General features: G+C 44.4%; 1 protein-coding gene across 1 annotated transcript in view; it reads right to left on the bottom strand.

Annotated features, from left to right (window-relative positions):
• Positions 1 to 8,230: 8,230 nt before the first annotated feature.
• LOC104165769 (plexin-A4) overlaps positions 8,231 to 18,647 on the bottom strand; it is a gene marked incomplete at its 5' end in the record, with an annotated part of 154,549 nt that continues 144,132 nt past the window's right edge. The window contains 2 exons of the mRNA XM_009705507.1: positions 8,231 to 8,326; positions 9,076 to 9,226. Coding sequence (XP_009703809.1) covers positions 8,231 to 8,326; positions 9,076 to 9,226 — 247 coding nt within the window. The remainder of the gene's footprint in view (positions 8,327 to 9,075; positions 9,227 to 18,647) is intronic.

The raw sequence follows: 18,647 nt of genomic DNA, 5'->3' as shown, positions 1-18,647 counted from the left end.
TCATTTAATAATCGTAAGATAAGGGGAGCACAGTAGTTGGGGAGCAGACATGGGAAAGGGAAAATGGATTTTCCCCTCTCACTTTAAGCTAAGCTATGTAGAAACTGGAATGTTCATCAGCTGCTGCTTCTCACCACGTGTGGGAGGAGAGCAGGGGTAGGAGACAGGAGAAGGAGGGAGGCTGCATCTCTCACTGTCTGGGGAACATCTTCGGCTTTGAACAAACATGCTGAGAAGACAGACCATGCCTGGTGGTGAGAAGGCTGCAGCTCTTCCCACAGGTAGCTCATCCTTCCCTCTGCCTTGGAGAGACATCCATCTTCTGCCTCCAGCCAAAGATATAGACCCTAAGAATAAATTATTTCTCTCTATTTGCATGGCCAACTACAGGTGCCCCAGCAGCAGCCTCAGGCCTGGCACGACATGCTGGGGACAGAGAAGCAAGTGGGTTGGGATGTTTGCTTCTCCACCTAAGACTACCTATGGCTTTTCCAGATTTGAAACCCAGTGTGATGATTGCTATTTTAATGTAATGGCCACGGACTCAGAGGCTGGCCGCCGCTGAGGACTTTCCTTTCAAGAGCCATGGCATATGGTTGCTTTAATAGCGTCCCTGAATTCGTGAGCTTGTCAGTCATCTTCAGAATGCACAGCTGATGACAGCCCAAAGGCAGATGGAAGGGAATAACCTGTCTGGATCCCACCTCTCACAAAAAATTTAAAACAATCCTATAAATATGTTTTTGTGTGAGAGGGAAAGGAAGAAAGGCAGAAAGACAGAGAGACAAAAAGGGAGAGAGAAGGCAGGTGGGAAGGAAAGAAGCAAGAAAGGGAGGGAGGGAGGAAGTGGTGGATTTGTGGAAGAAAGCTTTCACAGTCATTTGTTGACATAAGCATGCTGACCCCCAAGCCCTTGCCCTCTGTACAAGTAGCTGGGGTCTGTCCAGCTGGGATCCACTTCCCACCACACTTCACCAGCCCAGACCATGGGCATGAGTATGAAGCCAAGCCCAAAATGTCAACTTGTGCTGCCTCTCTGGAGCACTAAGGAAACTCTAGAGCAGGTACTATGGATAGTGGGAGAGTCTGAACTTGGGAGAGGGCTCCTATGGTATAGATGTGAAATGGTCTTTCTTTCAGCACTTACATGGTCTCCCATCTCGCACTTCCCCTTCACTTGAATTTCCTATCTCTGGCTCCATTTGGCCACAGGAAGCAGCAATCACAGCCTGGGGCATTTTTATTTCTTTATTTTTTTTTAATAAACTTTATTCTATATTACAAATAGGTTTTTTTCTTTTTTGTTCTGGACTGCAAAATAGGAATGCCTTATATTTACATACACAGGTATACAATTAATTATAACAAAGGTACAGAAGCTTTGCCTTTACCAAGTAACAACGGGATTCCAATTTAAATAGTATAGACTTTATTTATTTTTTAACTAGGATCAATTCAAAAGAAAGTCAAACCAACAACAACAACAACCTAAGAAAAAGGATCCCAACCTCCTTTCTAATGCTGTCTTGACATCTCTTTGAGGCTGTTAGTAACACTGTCGTGAAAGGATATGTCTTTACATTGATTTTGTATTTAAGGTGGAAGCTTTAGCAAAACGGAGAATGAGACTTCTGGGCTCATGTGTATGTCCAAGACACAGGGTCAGACACTAGGAAGGGCCTGTCTTGTGACGTTAAATAATCCAGTTGCCTCTCGTCTTGATTCCTTGGGGAAAACACTGGGAGCATTTAGCTAGCACCTAATCTCTCTGCTTCTTTACCCCACTCTGGGCTGGAAAGTGGGTTTTCTCCAGGGACTGGAGAAAGAGCAGCATAGAAATTTTAAGTAACACCAAGTTTCTCTTAAGATAAAGGACTGCAAGCTTGGACATGTGCCTTGATTTCTCCAACTGGCCCTTGTGCCTCAATCTATCTGAAAGTGAACAGCAACTTCTACTGGGAAATGCTGCCTTCAGAGTCAAGGAGCCACACCAGACCACACCAACAAGGGAAGGGAATGCTGAAAGAGCCTAAATGTCCTGGTTTTCTCCCAGTTTTCCACACCCAGATTCACTTTACTGAGCTTCCCTGCACACTGCTCTCTGCTGTGAGCATCTTTGAGGTGATCTGTTTCCAAGCAGAAAGAATTTCTTGAGGTAACCTCTCCATTTTTAGAACAGAAGATTAACACACACAAAAAAAAGCCAATGAACAAACAGCAACAACGACAACAACAGAAATCACACACGTGACAGGTTGATTAGACTAAGCAGCTTTATATCCTTGCTGGGGTTTTGGTGGTTTTATTTCCTCTAAGTGTAAATCTTCTTCTTTTTTTTGACATCTTTCTAGAAATTAATTCATCGCTGTAAGCCTGTGTCCCCTTGTGTGCTTCTCTAACTGAGTAGTGAACTGAGCCATCCCAAAGAAAACATGGTTGACAAGCTCCATTTTCAAAGCATTCTCTGCAAAATGGTTAACCCCTGTAAGACAACAAAATTTTTTTGGAGGAAGGGGCATTGCACAGTAGCAGAGGTGAGGGAAAACTGCAGAACTCCATGGACCAAACGATACTCTGAAATAGGAACAGCATTGGGTGCAAAGTAGGAAAACTCAGGCCGTGAATGGCCAGGAGGTTGAGGTTCACACCATGATGTCAAGGTTCACTTGCTTCATCAGTTGCTTGCTCCACAGCATGCCAAGTTTGGATGGCAAGAGCTAGGACATCCCAAGACCTCCACCTTCCCTGGAGGACAATTCTTTTACTAGTCATCAGATGATACACAGAGCAAATTGTTCTGACATCACTGAGGCTATGCCAATACTTCTCTACCCAACAGCTGTCACAGTGAGGCATATGCCAACACAGAAACACAATCTACTATGATCGTGTAAGTGGTCATAGCTCCCTAGTTTGGAGAAAGAGATCCATTCCTGGGCTGCCTTGGTCATCCCAGAAGAGGAGGTTATCAGAGGCTCAGAGGAGTTTAAACAACAACACTAATTTGAGAGTTGGATTTTTATATTAATTTCCTCATTCGGGGGGCGGGGGGGGGGGCGATATGTGCAAACTGGGTCCCTGGATGCAACTTTTGGTGAGCTACCCAAAGCCAACACAAACCTGGTGGGACCACAATGCACATTTCTATACAGTGCCCTCTGTCTGGCTTCTGTAGCTAAATGCTGAACCAGGGAGAAGAAGCGAACTAAAACCACCTTGGTGGGATTGATGCGGTTCTGGCAAAGTGCTTATCTGGTCACAGCATCTTCCCAGATCAGTAATGGCCACCACAGAAAGCAGCAGATTTCTTTGAAGGAGCAAACCTCTTACACACTAGAGCCTGCCTCAGGAGTTTGGAAAGCAGGACCAGTTTTCTTCCTCTCTCTCACTCCTTCTATAGTGCCAAGCAATATCTCCACACTATCAGATCAATCTGCTTCATGAGTATTTCTTCCACAGGTTGCTGGGAAGGGTAAAGCATGACTTGTTTTACTGATGGCTTGGTGATGTGAGAGAGTCGTCCTGGTCACCTCCAGCAGCCCAGAGTTTTCTTTCTGGTGTGAGATGGTCCTTGGACTTAAAGGTCCTCTGTGGAGACACAAATGTATACCCCTCTAAGAGGACCCCTGGAACTCAGTCCTTTCAAGTTTCCAATCTTGCTTTGGAAGCTTCTTCCACATAATAATGTCTCTTTCCAAAGCACTTCACTTCACTTGGGGAATGGCAGATTTACATTTCGTGTTTTGGTTAACTTTTAAAAAATTTTCCTCTTGATATTAGCTGTCTTTACTTGGGTTGTAACATCATGAGAATCCCGGACTTTAGGAAACGTGGAAGGGATGTGTAGTCTTTGTGTTGGTTGACTCAACAGTGAGACTGGCCACAGGACTCTTAAAACTTTATCTATCAGTTTTCAACAGCATTATTAAAAATAATTATGACAATCATGTGATTTACTTGGTTTCTTTTGCTTCATGGTAAACACCTACCTATGGGCTAATGCACAAGATCTGGAAACTTTGGCAATCACTTTTCAATTAAAGCAAATACCAGCCAAAATTCTGCTGGTAAATCTTCATGTCATAACAATTTTTTATGGTCTCCAGTGTTAAAGAGGTATGATAAGACAACTGCAATGGTAAAACTACAGATGAGAAAACTGGCATAGTCCTCTTACCTAATGGAGTAAGGCTGGTGTATGCTGGATTGGACCAAACCTTCAGATACGTTCAGGACAGAATGCAGAATTGGAAGAGAAGGACTGGGGCATGTTGGGAGAGTAAGATACCCTTGGGTGGCTTCATTACTCCTTTATGGTAGTTCTCCTGTGCTGTCTGTTCAATGGTTAACAATCTCTAGCACCTTCTTCCAGATATCAGGCAACTTTTCCTGCGACAGTGTTTATTGGAAGGTTCAGTCTACAAAAGCACATGACGTGACCGATTATGTCTCGGATCACTGTGTCCTTGATAGGTGAGTACACTCACAGGGAGGACACAGCGTGTTTGCAGAGGGACTGTTCACCTTTTCTTCCTCTAACTCATGTGCAAAGTCCTAGAGCAAACTCTGCAGTGAAGAAATAATCTTAGCTCTCTCAGTAGGGCCACAGAGAGTCTTCGTGAGTTCCCTTTCCCCATTTCTGATGGTGCTGCAAGTGTCAACATTCATGATCTTGATTGTAGTGTTTGAGAAATACCCATAAAGATCAGCCTATGATCCGACATATTCTGGATATTAGGAGCCTGTCTGTTGACTTCTAGGGATTTTGGTTCCAGTCCTCTCCATGTAGCTTGAAAAGCAGTGTGGAATACCACCTATTGGGCATTTTTGGTCAAGTGTGGAAAGGCAGGTGGGGGAAAAAAATCAGAGGAAGAGGAAAAGAACATATCCATGTTGTAGTAGGGCTCATTCTTCTGCTTGTGTCTTTGTTTTTAGTTGTATTTTACATGCACTTAAAAAATATTTAGCTCAACAGGTGAGGCTGGGAAGAAAGATGCCAAGACCTCTCACAGAGTGGGGGATGCTGGGACAGTGGTTGGAAATGGGGAGGGCACTGAAGGGGACAGGGGAGGAAGCCCACGCATTTACATCACGATTCTGGCGCATTTTCCACGTGAAAACCAAAACCAGTTCAAACATCAAATACAGGAAAACAAAAAGAAAAAGAAAACCACGAAATAGAAGCAAAATACAGATTTTCTTTCAAATCCTGTGAATGGAGGAAGAAGAGGATGGGAAGAAAATGGAAATGCTTAAAGGGGAACTTGGAAAGGGTTAAGACACCATTCTCATGGTGCTTCCCATTTCCCCTAAGTGTTTCATTCTCAGCATCTCTGAGGTGTTCAAGTTTTTCTTAAAAAGGAAATATATTACAGATGAAAACTCTGTGCCAGCAAGAAGAAATAAAATAATAACAATGAACAACAACCACAATAAAACAAAAACACAGCCCTGAAACTATCAAAAAGAAACAGAGTGAGTCTCAAATTTCCCCTGTGGTGTTCCTCTGACTTCGGTAACAGTGCAGGATTACACCAGTTCTCTTTGACATCCTTTTTTTTTTTTTAAAGAGCTTCTTCTTCCTTTCATGTGCGCATGTCCAGGCAGTATAGCCCATCACTCATAACCACTTCCCTCCAAGCCAGCTATTTGTCCTTAGACTCCTACCATCCAGTTGTGAGTACAAGGCATGACAATAGGGTCCATATTTATCTTTTGTGGCACTTTGTTTGTCAAAACCTTTGGTTTCTTCCTTTTTTTTTTTTTTATTTTCCTTTTTTATGTACTTATAAAAAATACTGTGTTTGTGTTGTTGTTGTAATTTTCTTACCGCTGGCTCTGGTGGGACTTCTACCCCACTTTCACAGCCATAATCAATGGATCTGGAACATGCGCCAACATTACTAAATGGATCAACAAAACCATGGCAGAACCAAGCAAACCCAAATCATTCCCAATGCGCAGGCCTCTTAAAAATGCTGAGATGTCCATAAGGTGCATGATGAGTCCATCAGCTCAGCAATCAAACAGAAAGCAAGCAAAATTAAAAAGGAAATAACGCAAACACGCACACAGATACACACACACACACACGCACAAAATAATAATAATTATAATCAAGAGAGAAATGTCTGGGGTTTTAAAACCAAGACGTGTCCCTAAGTTTACTGTTTCAATATGAATCTTGTGATATTCTCCCCACAGACACATCCAGTTTTGGACTGCTGTTCTTTAATTGGTTTTGAAAAGACTTGCCTACATGTGTATCTGCTTGGCTGAACGAAACCCACTTGCTGACTCACTCCTGTTTGCACCACATCCCCCATTAGACGCGTTCATGATCCGTCGCTCTGAAGAGGTTCTGGTTTGCTAGCAAAAGGCATGAATAAAACCAAATGCACTCATTCTGTAATCAATTTACACACCCTGTCGTTACCCTTTCCTCCCTCTAGGTGCAAAGTAGATCCAGGCTGTAGCTCTGAGGATGGTGTGAGATGGATGTGGGCTGATTCTCCATGGCACCGAGCCACTCCTCCATCTGCTAGTAAGCTCTGTTCATTTCTGGTGAGACGAATGCAGATCCAGCTCTTGCTTCCACGGTGTACAAGACGCAAGGGTCTCCAGACCCTGAGGGTCTCCCACTATGCTGAACCATGGTGTTATCCAGGCTGGTAGCTGTATGAACAAAATAGCCAAATGCAGAAGAGATGCAGGAGCTTACTCCTCTTTGGTTGGCCATGAAACAGGTTGAGGTGTTGTTCCAGAGGAGCAGAGGATAGGACAGGGTAGTCACCCGCAATTGTCCTGTGGTAACAGTGATCTCTGAAGGGATAGGAAGTGCAAAGAGAGAAAAAATTCTTCCCAGGCAGCAACTGTGCCTTCAGCAAGGCCTGTTGGTTCCAGAAATGGAGAAGAGGAAAGGCCAGGAGTTGGCACCGAAAGGCAGATGGGCTTACAGCAGTTCAGAGACCTCCAGAAGACAGGCAGTTCAGCTGGGGGTACCTAGGTAGAAGAATATTTTGCAGTCTTTCAGGTAGATTTCCTCCAAGATTTCCTTCCAAAATGTGTGGTGACTTTTCCTCTTAGGAGTGGCTTTGAAGGGATGTTTTACCATCAGTCCTATGCACCACCTTGCTTCATGGTAAGCCCTTCAGTATCCTTCTGATATTCCACTATGACAAAACAATAGCTTTGTTCTAGTTGAGGAAACAAAATGGAAAGAACTAACAGCTTTAAAAAAAATCCCTCTGGTTGGTTTTTGAGGCAGAGCTCCTTGCCTGGAACAAAATGAGACTTGTGGCTCTTGCTTTCCTAGCTGAGGTGGGAACGAGGGAGATGCTGTGCTGTCCATCGCCAGAAGCAACTGAACCACCACCGACGGGATGCCACTGAGCAGAGAGAGCATTTTTGCCGCAATGCTACAACCAACAGGACACAATGGGAAAGACGGAGGGGGACACAGGTCTCTTTGAAAAATAAGAATAACCATATGAAACACATGGGCAGGGGAGTGTTGGTCTCCTCCTCCCCTCTTGACCCTTCCCCTGCCCCAAGAGAGCAGCTACACCGCTGTTCGCCCAGGCAGGTAAGAACCACAATGGTCCTACTCTGGACTGAGCTGTGGCATTTTTCGGGGAGCCTTGGGGTTCCTCTCCCAGTGGGTCACTATCAAGAGATAGAATTGCAATGGCTCTGCAGGAGAGGATCTCAATTTGTTCCTGCCCTCTGGGATCCCTGCAGGCAGGCTGCCTTCCCCTTGGGGAGACTTTTAGTAATACTGAGTTCATTTCCATGTCCACTCCAGAGGCTACAGCCCTTGGAGGGCAGTTAAAGCAGCATGACAGAAGTTACCTCCCAATTTCCCATCTGCAGAGTGATGATGTGATGTTGGGGGAGGGTTTGTGGAGGGTTTTTTTTTGTGTGTAATAGTTTTTCTCTAGGGCAAAGGCAGAGGCGAAGCTGTGAAAAGGAGAGCTCCACTCGAATGTCTTGATGTCCCCAGAGCCAAGATTCCTCTACAGTCTTTTCTTTTAACCCCTGGGGCTTTGTCGCTTTGTCCATAGATTTTGAAAGATAAAGAAATGAGAGAGAGAGAGAGAGAGAGAGAGAGGAGTGCTGTTCAGGTGACTCTGCTTACAGCCGATCAAAACTTGCACTTGGTAAAGATGATGATCTTGAGTGAGGCACGACTTGGTTTATCCCTCCCAGGGTGTCCCTGGCAGGACAGTTCTCAGCTGTCTATGCTCATGAGGGTTATGACTTGTTCAAGTTTGTAGGCAAGTTTCTGTTTCCCAGCCTGATCGTCTTGATCAAGGGCCCCGAGAATCTGGAAAAGGAGAGAGAAAGAAGTGATTAGGGATTTGTTATTTTTTTTCCCCAAAGGACTGAGTCCAGCATCTTATAGCACCAGATGAGGGTTAGCTTTCTCTATGGCAGGTCCCAGGCTTAGCTTAAATCATGCAAAGCAGGTCAGTCAGCCAGCAGGGAACTAGGCAGGCAGTTTGGGGTTGATCTGACTAAATGCAGACCTCTAGATTGCAACCAATCAAATGGATTCTTATTTTGGAGATCAGTTATTTGGTAGCTTTATTCATCCCCTTGCCATGCCACTTGAGATGCCCTGAGGGATCTCACCTGGTTTTCAACACATAGAACCATGCCGGTCACATTTAAGTCCTGTGTCATGCTTGCTGGACCATTCTTGGGTGCTTTAGGCTATCTGAAATGGCACTGGGCACATATGCTTAAACAACTTTTGGCCATATGTGATGCAGAGCTCATGTAGGACTCCTCTGTAACAAGCTAACATCTGACCATCAACTGCTGCAAGCCAGGTAAATCTGATTGACCAATAATAGGAGGCAAAAATAACAGGGATCCGGGGGAAGAGTACTGGGCAGACCAATAATCCCAGGCCTTCCCTTTCCAGACCCCAGGCCTTTCTTTTAATTCCTTAAATCCATCACCCCCCTAGCCAGGATGAATACAGGTATCTGTGACATATCCTGGGCCCCGGGAATGGGTGGGCTGTCCCATGGTCCTGCAGAACTGCTCTTCCCCCTCCAAGGCTCTTACCTCCTCGCTGTACTTGCCAACGTAGGAGTATATCTCTGAGAGTGCACTCATAGTGTTGAATTCGTTCATATGCATGCGAGACTGCTCAGCCAAGTACGCGTTCATGTCCTGGTCACTGATTGCTGGCATTTTGGCAATATCTGAATAGTACCTGAGAGAGAGAAACACAGGTGTTTCTTGAGGAGAGAGAGTAGGGAGTCAAGAGATGAAAACCACCAATAATAAGGAGAAAGAACACATTTAGCACTCTCGGGTTCTTCTGGTGGATCTATAATATACCCTGTCATGCTCTTCTTTTACAGCAAAGGAGATGACTTAGCCAAAGTGGAAATTATTGAAGCATTATTCCTGAATACCAGATGTGTACTGTATTCACTCAAACATATTCTGAGACTGAAGACCCAAAGAACATCCTGTAAACTTTCTCTGTGCCATCAAAGAAGTAGGCAGTACCTATTGATGCTGGATTTCTTTGTCGGGCCTTCAAGGGCTTTGAGTCCTGCCTCTAGTCCCACGGAGAGGTCCCACTGATCTCGCTGCCTACTGAGAGCTCAGGATTTTGCTCCCACAGACAAAAAACCCCAAAACTTTCACATGTGTGCTTGCACCATTCACATTAGTACACCTGCATCCATTGCTAACATCAGCCACCTCCTCCACTAAATCCAGTCTATCCCATCAACTCCTCTGCTGCTCAGCATCTCCCTTTTGCCCCAGATCTTAAGCTGGCCTGACGACAGTTTGTGGCAACCGGCTTCTACACTCCCATCCCCACTCTGACCAGGGAAAATCTGCTTTCCTTAAGAGTCAACACCATTCCACTTGAGCTCAAGAGAACTGAGGCTTTATCTGTATGATTCCCCCTAGAACCATTGCCCATCAAGCTTCATCAGCAGAGCAATGTCTCTTTAAGGAAGTTGCTATTTTCAATGTCCTTCGTCCCCCGGGTAAGGCAGGTCTTGGAGGACAAGGTTTGCAGAAGGTAATCAGTCACTGTCACTCGCAGCTGTGCTCTGCTGTCAACTGGTTAATTAGACGCCATCATTTACATTTTTAATTTCTGCAATTTGACATTTTGCGCACAAGGAAAAAAAAAAAAAAAGAAAAAAAACCCCATAGCTGCAGCAATCCACAATTTTATAATTAGGAGGCAGAGGGGACGGGGAGCCAAAAGAGCTGACAGGTGTCCTGTAAACAGCGTTGAGACACCTGCTGAGATGGAGGCTGTTTTCCACTGCAGAGAAATTGGACACTGAAGTGCTGTATGATAAGGATCCTTCAGACAGACAAGTGGGAAAATACTCTCTATGACAGAGTGGGACAAGCAGCTGCTGAAGTCTCCTATGAAAGACAGCACAGTGCAAGAGTACTGGGAGGAAACACCTCCACACCAGAAGGCTCCAGTTTTGCTCAGTTTGATTTTGTGCCCTGCACTCCCATCCTGATTTATTGCAATGGGCTGGTCCCAGTTGTTATCCTGGTTTTGCTGGGGAGGGTGGTGTGTGATATAACCCTTGGGAGATAAAGACATAGGAGGCAGAGGTCCTTCTTCCAGCTCTGTGTATAGTCTTCTAGCCTGACTGCTTCCAGAGCTAAGACTCTGGATCATCAGAAAAACTCATGCAAACCTCTTTAACTTTACTGTCTTCCAGTATGCACAACAACATAACACTCCCTGGAGTCCTAGCATCTTGCCTTCTGGGTTCAGGACCAGCCAAAAATCTTAGTCTAACTTAATCCCATGATCTAAATATTGCCCACTCCCAGTACTCCAGTGATGAGTGGTCTGGGCTTAATTTTGCTTTACACCCTGCCTAACCATCAATCCCCAAGTGGACCTGAACAGTTGTCTATGAGTAAAGCAGGCATCTAGAAATCCTGTGAAGACCTATCTGGCCGAACTACCTCCAGGAGAAGATGGTGAGCAGGATGAACGAATATTTCCATACCTTTGCCACACCCAGAAAAATCTCAAACAGATCTCAGCATCAGCAGCTGGACAAAATCAGATCTGTGTACATGGACTTCTGCCAAGAGAAAGCATCAGGAACTGGTGACATCCATGACAGTGCTATTGCAGGCTCCCCAGAGCCAAAGCACATTGCTGAGAAACAAAGATTCTTATGGCCATAAAGCAAGGTGTTCCTTGGCACCCAAAGAAAACTACATCCATGTGCAACCAGCACAGTTCATAGACTTGTGGGAAAAAACAGCCCGCAATGCAGTGAAATGCATTGATTTATGATGCCTAAGAAGAGCCCATGGAGAAGAGCCCAGCTCCTCATGAATATTGCATAGGCATCCTCCTGCTGGGTGAAATGAAAAGTGAAGGGGATTACATCACAGCAAAAATAAATGAGGTCGGCGGAGGAAAGCAGAGGTACTGTGTTGTATTTGCCAGTCTGGCTCTGACAACCAATTGAAATGCTCCTTTTCCTCTCTGGTTCAGCTGGTCATCAAATGGTGGCAGGATAGTGGGGGTAGGGATAGGGTGTTTCCAAAAAGTGAAACTCGGACACACAAACCCTCTGCTTCTCCAAGTTGTTCCTGTCTCCCTTTTACCTGGTAGCAACTCTCTCCTGAGTCTGTGACTCACAAGGGTCTGAAAGATCCCCAATCCTTTTCCAGCCCTGCAGAGACATTTTCCCAGCAGCGAAACACTTCCATGACTCATCTGAACAATGAAAAGCAACACGCAATGCTTCCTGGAGTGAAGGACAGGATGCAAGGATCTGACTTTCAGGGTTTGGAGGCCTCTCCAGCCATGACAGACTCTCAAGCTGTGATCTCAGTTTTTTGGGTTCACGGGCCATTAACCACCAACATACCAAAGCATCCTGGTCTCTCCCGGACTCAATTCCCCAGCCATCACACACTTGAGCAGTCATCTCCCATTAAGACTTCAAACCAACATACTGTGGAAGTGTGTTTCATGGAAAAAATAAAAGAAAAAGAAAGGAAAAAAAAAAAGCATGTACCAATAATCAAACCTAATGGCTAGTACAGGGAGAAGATATATAATATCCTTCCATCAGAATTCTTCCATGGCCAAATGACTTATTTATATAGAAGTGTTTCTAATGAAGCCATCATTGTGCTATCTAAAGAAATGATGAATGTCTATATTAAAGCATCTTAGCAGGGAGATGACAACATCCCTGCTGAGTCTTTATTTACCTTCTATTTGAGCTCAGATCCTCAAAGGTACTTAGGGCCTTTCTGCTATTTGCATACCCCTAATGTCTTCAAAACCACTGCGAAGTTGTCACCAAACCCCAGAGATCCTTGCATTTTCACTGCTAGTATTTGCAAGGCTCTCTGTGTGCTGCCTCCCTTCACCCCTGCAGCTGACCCCTCTCACTTACACCACAGCTGAACTGTGAGGCAATGCAGGGGGAGCGAGATGCTCTTTCACCATGCTGCTCCTGTGAGCACCCCCAAGCTGAGGGACACCAGATCTCACCTGAGACATGGACAGATCACTGACTCACACTTCCACAACCACAGAGGCTACACTAACCAAGAGGAGGTTGGGAACAAAAGACTAAGCCAGATTCCCTCTGAATGAGACAGAAAGGTACCAAAGCAGCAAATCTAGCTTGAGCCTGCCTCCAAAGGTTCAAGGCTGAGAGTCCAAAGTAGAAGATGGTGACTACTTGGCCAGATGTGCACCGCTTGCTGACCTGGTGCTGCAGATTTGCTACTTATTCCATAATCCAGTTTTGGTTATCTCCAGTGGAGCCTTTCCCAGCTGTTTCCAGAAGATCCTTAGATGCATATCAAAAGATCCTGTCTTACATGCTTGAGTTTCCCTTGAATCACAGGAGAAATTTGTTTATTAGACTTCAGAAGCAATAAAACCCCCAAGAAATTTGGGTAAATCCATCACTTGGGCACATCAGCAACTCAGATGGAGGATGTGAGGCTTACTAGACCATAGGATGTGACTTCATAGGTATCATTAGCACAGCAACTTACCCCAGCTTGCCTTGAACATGCACTGCCACTGTTGTATGGGGAAGGATTTTGGATGCACCAATATAGAGTAGTGCTCCCTCTTATTCTCAAAACATAATTTGTTTTCCTAAGGAGAGGAATACTACAGTGACCTGGGAATATATCTTGCCCTCTGTTTAGCCAGGGGTAAATGCTCTTGCCTTCAGTAACAGCCAGGGAAGGCTTCTTAGTGGAGCTGTTTCACAAGAATGGCTGTGCCTGCTGCCACTCAGTAACTCATTAACTCATCAAAAGAGAAAAGCCATGTTGCCACTTCTTCCTCTCCAGTCTGAAATTTTCCAGCATGGCCGTGGTTTAGGCAGCTTAGCATGGAGCTAATTGCCTTCCAAAAGATCTTTTTGTCATGGCTGTTGTTGTGCCGTCTCTGGGTTGGGACTGTGCTCATTAATAATCGTTTTAGCATATGAAAAGCTTGTAACGAATCCATGTGCTGCAGACGGCAGACGCAATTACAGCAATAACATAATTAGGGTTATGCAATAGCCGGCTGTATCCAGACCAGTGAAGGAGGAAGAGATGTGTGAAAGCGATATGGGGGACTGCTATAGCAGAGAAGGGCTGAAGGAAAGCTTGGGAACAACCCAGCAACCAGCTCTTCTATGGGATGAAGTGAAGCAACGCAAGGACAAGCTGTCAGTTCTTCTGTTGACACTGTATGGCAGTTTTAGTTTCCTGGGAGGCATCTAAGCTGCAAAATTTGCATTGTGCTGAGAGTGGTGAGGCACTGGCACAAGTTGCCCGGAGAAGCTGTGGATGCCCCATCCCTGGAAGTGTTCAAGGCCAGGTTGGATGGGGTTTTGAGCAACCTGGTCTGGTGGAAGGTGTCCCTGCCCATGACGGGGAGGTTGGAACTGGATGGTCTTTAAGGTCCCTTCCAACCCAAACCATTCTACGCACCTATGGTTCAGCTACAGGCAGCCACAAGACTCTGTTAGCCTAGATCTCTCCTATTTTGGAGAGAGGTTCAAGGCCAGGCTGTTGGACATCATTGATTTGGACTTTGGCAGTAATAGCATGACAGCTAAGCAAAAGGTACCGGCCCCAAAGTTAGCTGAAGATCTGTCAGTTCTTCCATACATTTGCCTTGAAGAGCTTGAGGGAACAATTCTGTCTACGTATGCATCGCCTCGCTAAAGCAATGATTTTATTTTACTTGTACATGGTTTTTCCTGCTGCTTTTCATCTCAGAATAAGTGGTGGAGAATGGGTGGGCAACACTGAGTCAATGGCTGAAGAGTGAATTGGTGCACAGGTAGTTTCTCTGGGAGAAGAAACCCTCCAGCATTGTCTCAGTGCAGGCAATGTGTGGGTCTGAGGCTGTACCCTCTGCATATAGACACATTTTCATCTTGCCTGCAGAAAACTGCACTATGTAAGAACAACATGTTACTGCGATGAGAAAACATCAGGAGTTTTTTTGAGAGTAAATGTGAAGAAAAACAAGTGAACAGTCCTCCGATACACCAAAAGCTGCAGCAGAGAGGCAGGGAATGAGCTGTACCCTCTGCCCCTGGGGATGCAATGAGATGGCATGGGCTTTAATTACAGCCAGGGTGATTTTGACTGGCCATCAGGGAAAACACTCTGATGGGAAGGACAGGGAAGCACAGGAAGGGATTGCCTGAGGAGACCAGAGGCTGTGTTGTTGGAGGCCTTTAAGAAAGGAGTAGACAAGCATCTGTCAGGAAGGCTTTAGACACAGCTGATCCTGCCCTGAGGCAGCAACTAGTCGGGCTGACCTCCTGAGGCCCCTTCTAGCACCGTTTTTTATTATCTTTACTGACAACAACCCCCCTACCTTGACCCTTTGCATGCTATATCTTGAGCTTTCTTTCTGGCGAGGAAAGGAGGCACAGAAGACTACATTTTTTTAAATTGGATATTAGGAAAAATTTCTTTACCGAAAGGGTTATCAAGGACTGGAACAGGCTCCCCAGGGAAGTGGTGGATTCACCATCCTTGGAGGTATTTAAAAGATGTGTAGGTGTGGTGCTTAGGGACAGGGTTTAGTGGTGGACTTGGCAGTGATAGGTTTAATGGTTGGACTTGATGATCTTAAAGGTCTTTTCCAACCTAAATGATTCTATGATTCAATGATTTGAAGTAGAGTCAGGATGTGCACCTGTCATTTGATTGTCTCATTTAAAGCCCTTGGAGTCACCCCAATGTTTCTGTTTAAAACCTCAATAGCTTACAATGCTAAGGTGCATGCACCTGATAATCTTTATTGTACTAAAATAGTTAAATTTATCTTTATTTCTGAAGCTAGCTACAAAACGGTCAACAGACATCACAAGCAGTGCACTGGAAGAGACCGCCTATTGACTACAGAGTCCTGAAATCACAAGCTGACAAGTTATGTAGGTTAGATCCCAAACAAGTACAGACTATCTTTTTGCATACTCCAAACACACTCCCACAGCACTTTCTAACAAACTTAAGACCTCAACATCTAAAGGCTAACGCCATACAAATCATAGTTGCTTCAGGAAAAAGAAATAGATGAGATGACGGACCCAGGACCTGGGTACCAACAGCTAGATCAGGTGATGTTTGTATCCAGTTTAACATAATAAACTGCAGATGTTATAATTCTGAATCCCACAGATCAGGACTTTAAACCTCTTTTAGTCCTGAAACTGGCAAGTCTATTTTGAATGGTCTTCATTGGAAGATTCTCAAGGTGTTAAGAATACTTGCAATGTCTCCGTTGACTTTCAGATTTTCTTTGGGGGGCTATTTTTAATGCACAATAAGCAGTCAAAAGGAGACCAAGTCCCTGCAAGGATGAGAAAAAAGCACCAGTTCCTCTCCTTGCAGCACTGCAGGTATTTTGGGCATTGGTGTGCAATGGAAAAACTCTTTGGCTTCTGCTTTTTGTGCTCTGCCCCTTTTCAGTCTCCCACATCCCTGCCTCCATGCCAGGCTTCAGTGGGGAAACATCGTATTGATTGTGATGCAGGCAATTAGATGGTGTTAATGAAGTTCAAACAAGTGTTATCATAAGCTTGGCAGCATGGAGAGAAATGAAAGGTCAGCCACAGCCCTTTGTCATCTTTTCAGTGTGGTGTTGAATGCTAATGAGACAGTCCCAATTAGAACAGGCTCCCCTTTGTATTGCTTGGGGATTGCATCAAATGCTCCCAAGTTCTCCAGATTTCTGGACTCAAAGGGGACATTTGAAGTAAACTTGAAAAGATGCAGATCTGAAGCTGCTCTAATGTAAATTCAGAAAAGCCTATGGAGTTTTACTATCAGAAGTCAGATGAGAATCTAGCCTACCGTTCCCATTCTATTCCTCTGTTTTTTAATAGATTCATACAATGATAATTGAAAAGCCTCCACTTTGTTTTAGAACTACAGCCCGACTTTTCATGGCTTCAGCAAAAGCCAAATAGCCTGTCCCCATTTCCTGGGTTAATTGTCCTGCCTCAGTCAGACCTCATCTTCTGCCGCAGGAACCCCAAGTTGTGGCTGCACCTAGATGCTTTTTAGCCATGTGTTTTCACAGTGAAAGAGCCCTTGGTGTGTAATTTGAATGCTGAACCTGGTATTCCCCAAAAGTCAGGATTTCTCAGTGGGATTGTTTCAGCAGGCAGAGTCCACCTCTGCTTCCAATAGCATTAAAATAGGACTGTTGCAATTAAACTCCCAGTTGACTACTGTGTGGAGGTAGACCATTAGTCAGGCCAGAATCTGTAGCTATTCCCTTCCCAACATATATTCACAATCTAAAAAGCTGGAAAAGTAATCTTCGAAGGATTGGAAGAATGTACTTTCACCCATGCCTGTTTCTTATGCCAAGATCACTCCGTGCTTTGAGTTTTGTGAGTCCTAAAGGCACACTCCACACTGAGAAAACAGCAGTTGCAAAGGGATGGCTTGGAGTAACTTGGCTCAGCTACCATTTCATCAGACCTGTTAAAAGTCAGGAGCCTGTCTTTAGTCCAGAGTGCCTTCAAGTTGGGTTACAATCTACTGCTGCCTAATTGCCCTCTTATAGTTCCTTCTTCATCAAAGAAGTTCATTTGATTTCAGATTCTTCTGATTTACTCAACCACTTCTTAAACTCCCTGATTGAAAATCTTTTTATCTTATGATTTGCTCTTTGAAGAAGTCTAGCGGTCTTGAAGGATGCCATCTGCAGTTGATGCTGGCTACCGAAATAGCTCCAACCAGTACTGGAAGTCTTTGGATTTGGAGTAACTCCCTCAAAGTACAGTGGCAGAATGGAGAAAAGGAATTCATTAACTCAGGGTAGAATTGAAATTATATATTTTATTAATCCTTGATATGTCTTTTTCTTTGATCTACCACAGGATCCAGGTGCCTCTGCCTTGAATCAGTGGAACTGACACAAAAATATAAGCAGAGTAGAAGCTCTAACCATATTCCAAAATCCACAGTCTCCCTTGGGCTTCAGTTCAAGTTGTCAGACATCAGTGCAGATAACAACCCAGCACATGCTGGGCACAGAAATCCAGTGCTGTTTACTAGCAGCAGGAGGTGTTATGTACCTTGTTTGCAAACCCAGTTGTTTGGGAAAACTTCCAAGGAAATGCAACACCTATTGCTGAAGATCACTGGGCAACAGGATTTAGCTCCAAAAAGTTGTAAAGTGAAATCAATACTGGAAAAACAAAATGGAAACTGCATCCTTCTGTTTATCTAGAAAAAAAAGGTTTTGCATGAGGAAATATGCTGTTCTCTACTTACATACCTCAGTTTGTCACTCAAGTGTACCATCTCCAAAGATAAAAAATCAACCAGGTTCATAGGTAATGCAAAGTATTTGTCTACAGAAACCAACTGCCCACTACATGCGAGGTTGCTAAAGCATCACTAGAATATGACATCTTTGGGTCACTGTTGGTGCAAACTTGATTTCTAAATGAATCTCAAACACCTCGATCCCCCTATCCAGGTCAATGGAGCAATCAACCTCAATACATACTAAGGAACTTGGACACAGTATCAGAAGTAGGTCATAATTAAGCAAGGTAGCTTGTAAGAGTCTTACAGGTTGCCTGGAAACGACATTTGCAGAAATGTTTAACCACATCTAAAAATAATTGTCCAGCAAGTCAGAGACCAATGGGAGCATTATTGTAAAAAATGTCACCTCATGCCAACTAGGGGACAGAGCTCTTTGACAAGCCATGCTCTTGTTTCACAAAATGAGAGGAAAACCATCCCCACCAAAGGAAATACAGTGGTTTATAGCACAGTGTGCCCACAGTAGCAGAGGTCTTCATCCCCACCAAAGGAAATACAGTGGTTTACAGCACAGCGTGCCCACAGTAGTAGAGGTCTGATATGACCTGCATGACATGGTATTAATTTTAGACAGTGCCTATGATGTTATCCAAACAAATCATTGCTTAAAACTGGATGGTATTGCACAGGACTGATTGTAAGATAAACCCATCTTTGTATTTATAGAGTAGTAATCATTCTCCATCTGTGCAGTTCCCAAACCTGTCAATAACACCAAGCAATCACAGCATATTGGAAAACAAAGCATAGATCAACTTCTGCACAGCTTGCTCCAGCAC

Source organism: Cariama cristata, unplaced genomic scaffold (assembly GCF_000690535.1).
Source record: "Cariama cristata isolate BGI_N322 unplaced genomic scaffold, ASM69053v1 scaffold198, whole genome shotgun sequence".
NCBI lineage: Eukaryota > Metazoa > Chordata > Aves > Cariamiformes > Cariamidae > Cariama > Cariama cristata.
Note: the sequence above shows the minus strand (reverse complement) of the source record. Positions and strands in the feature narration are given on the sequence as shown.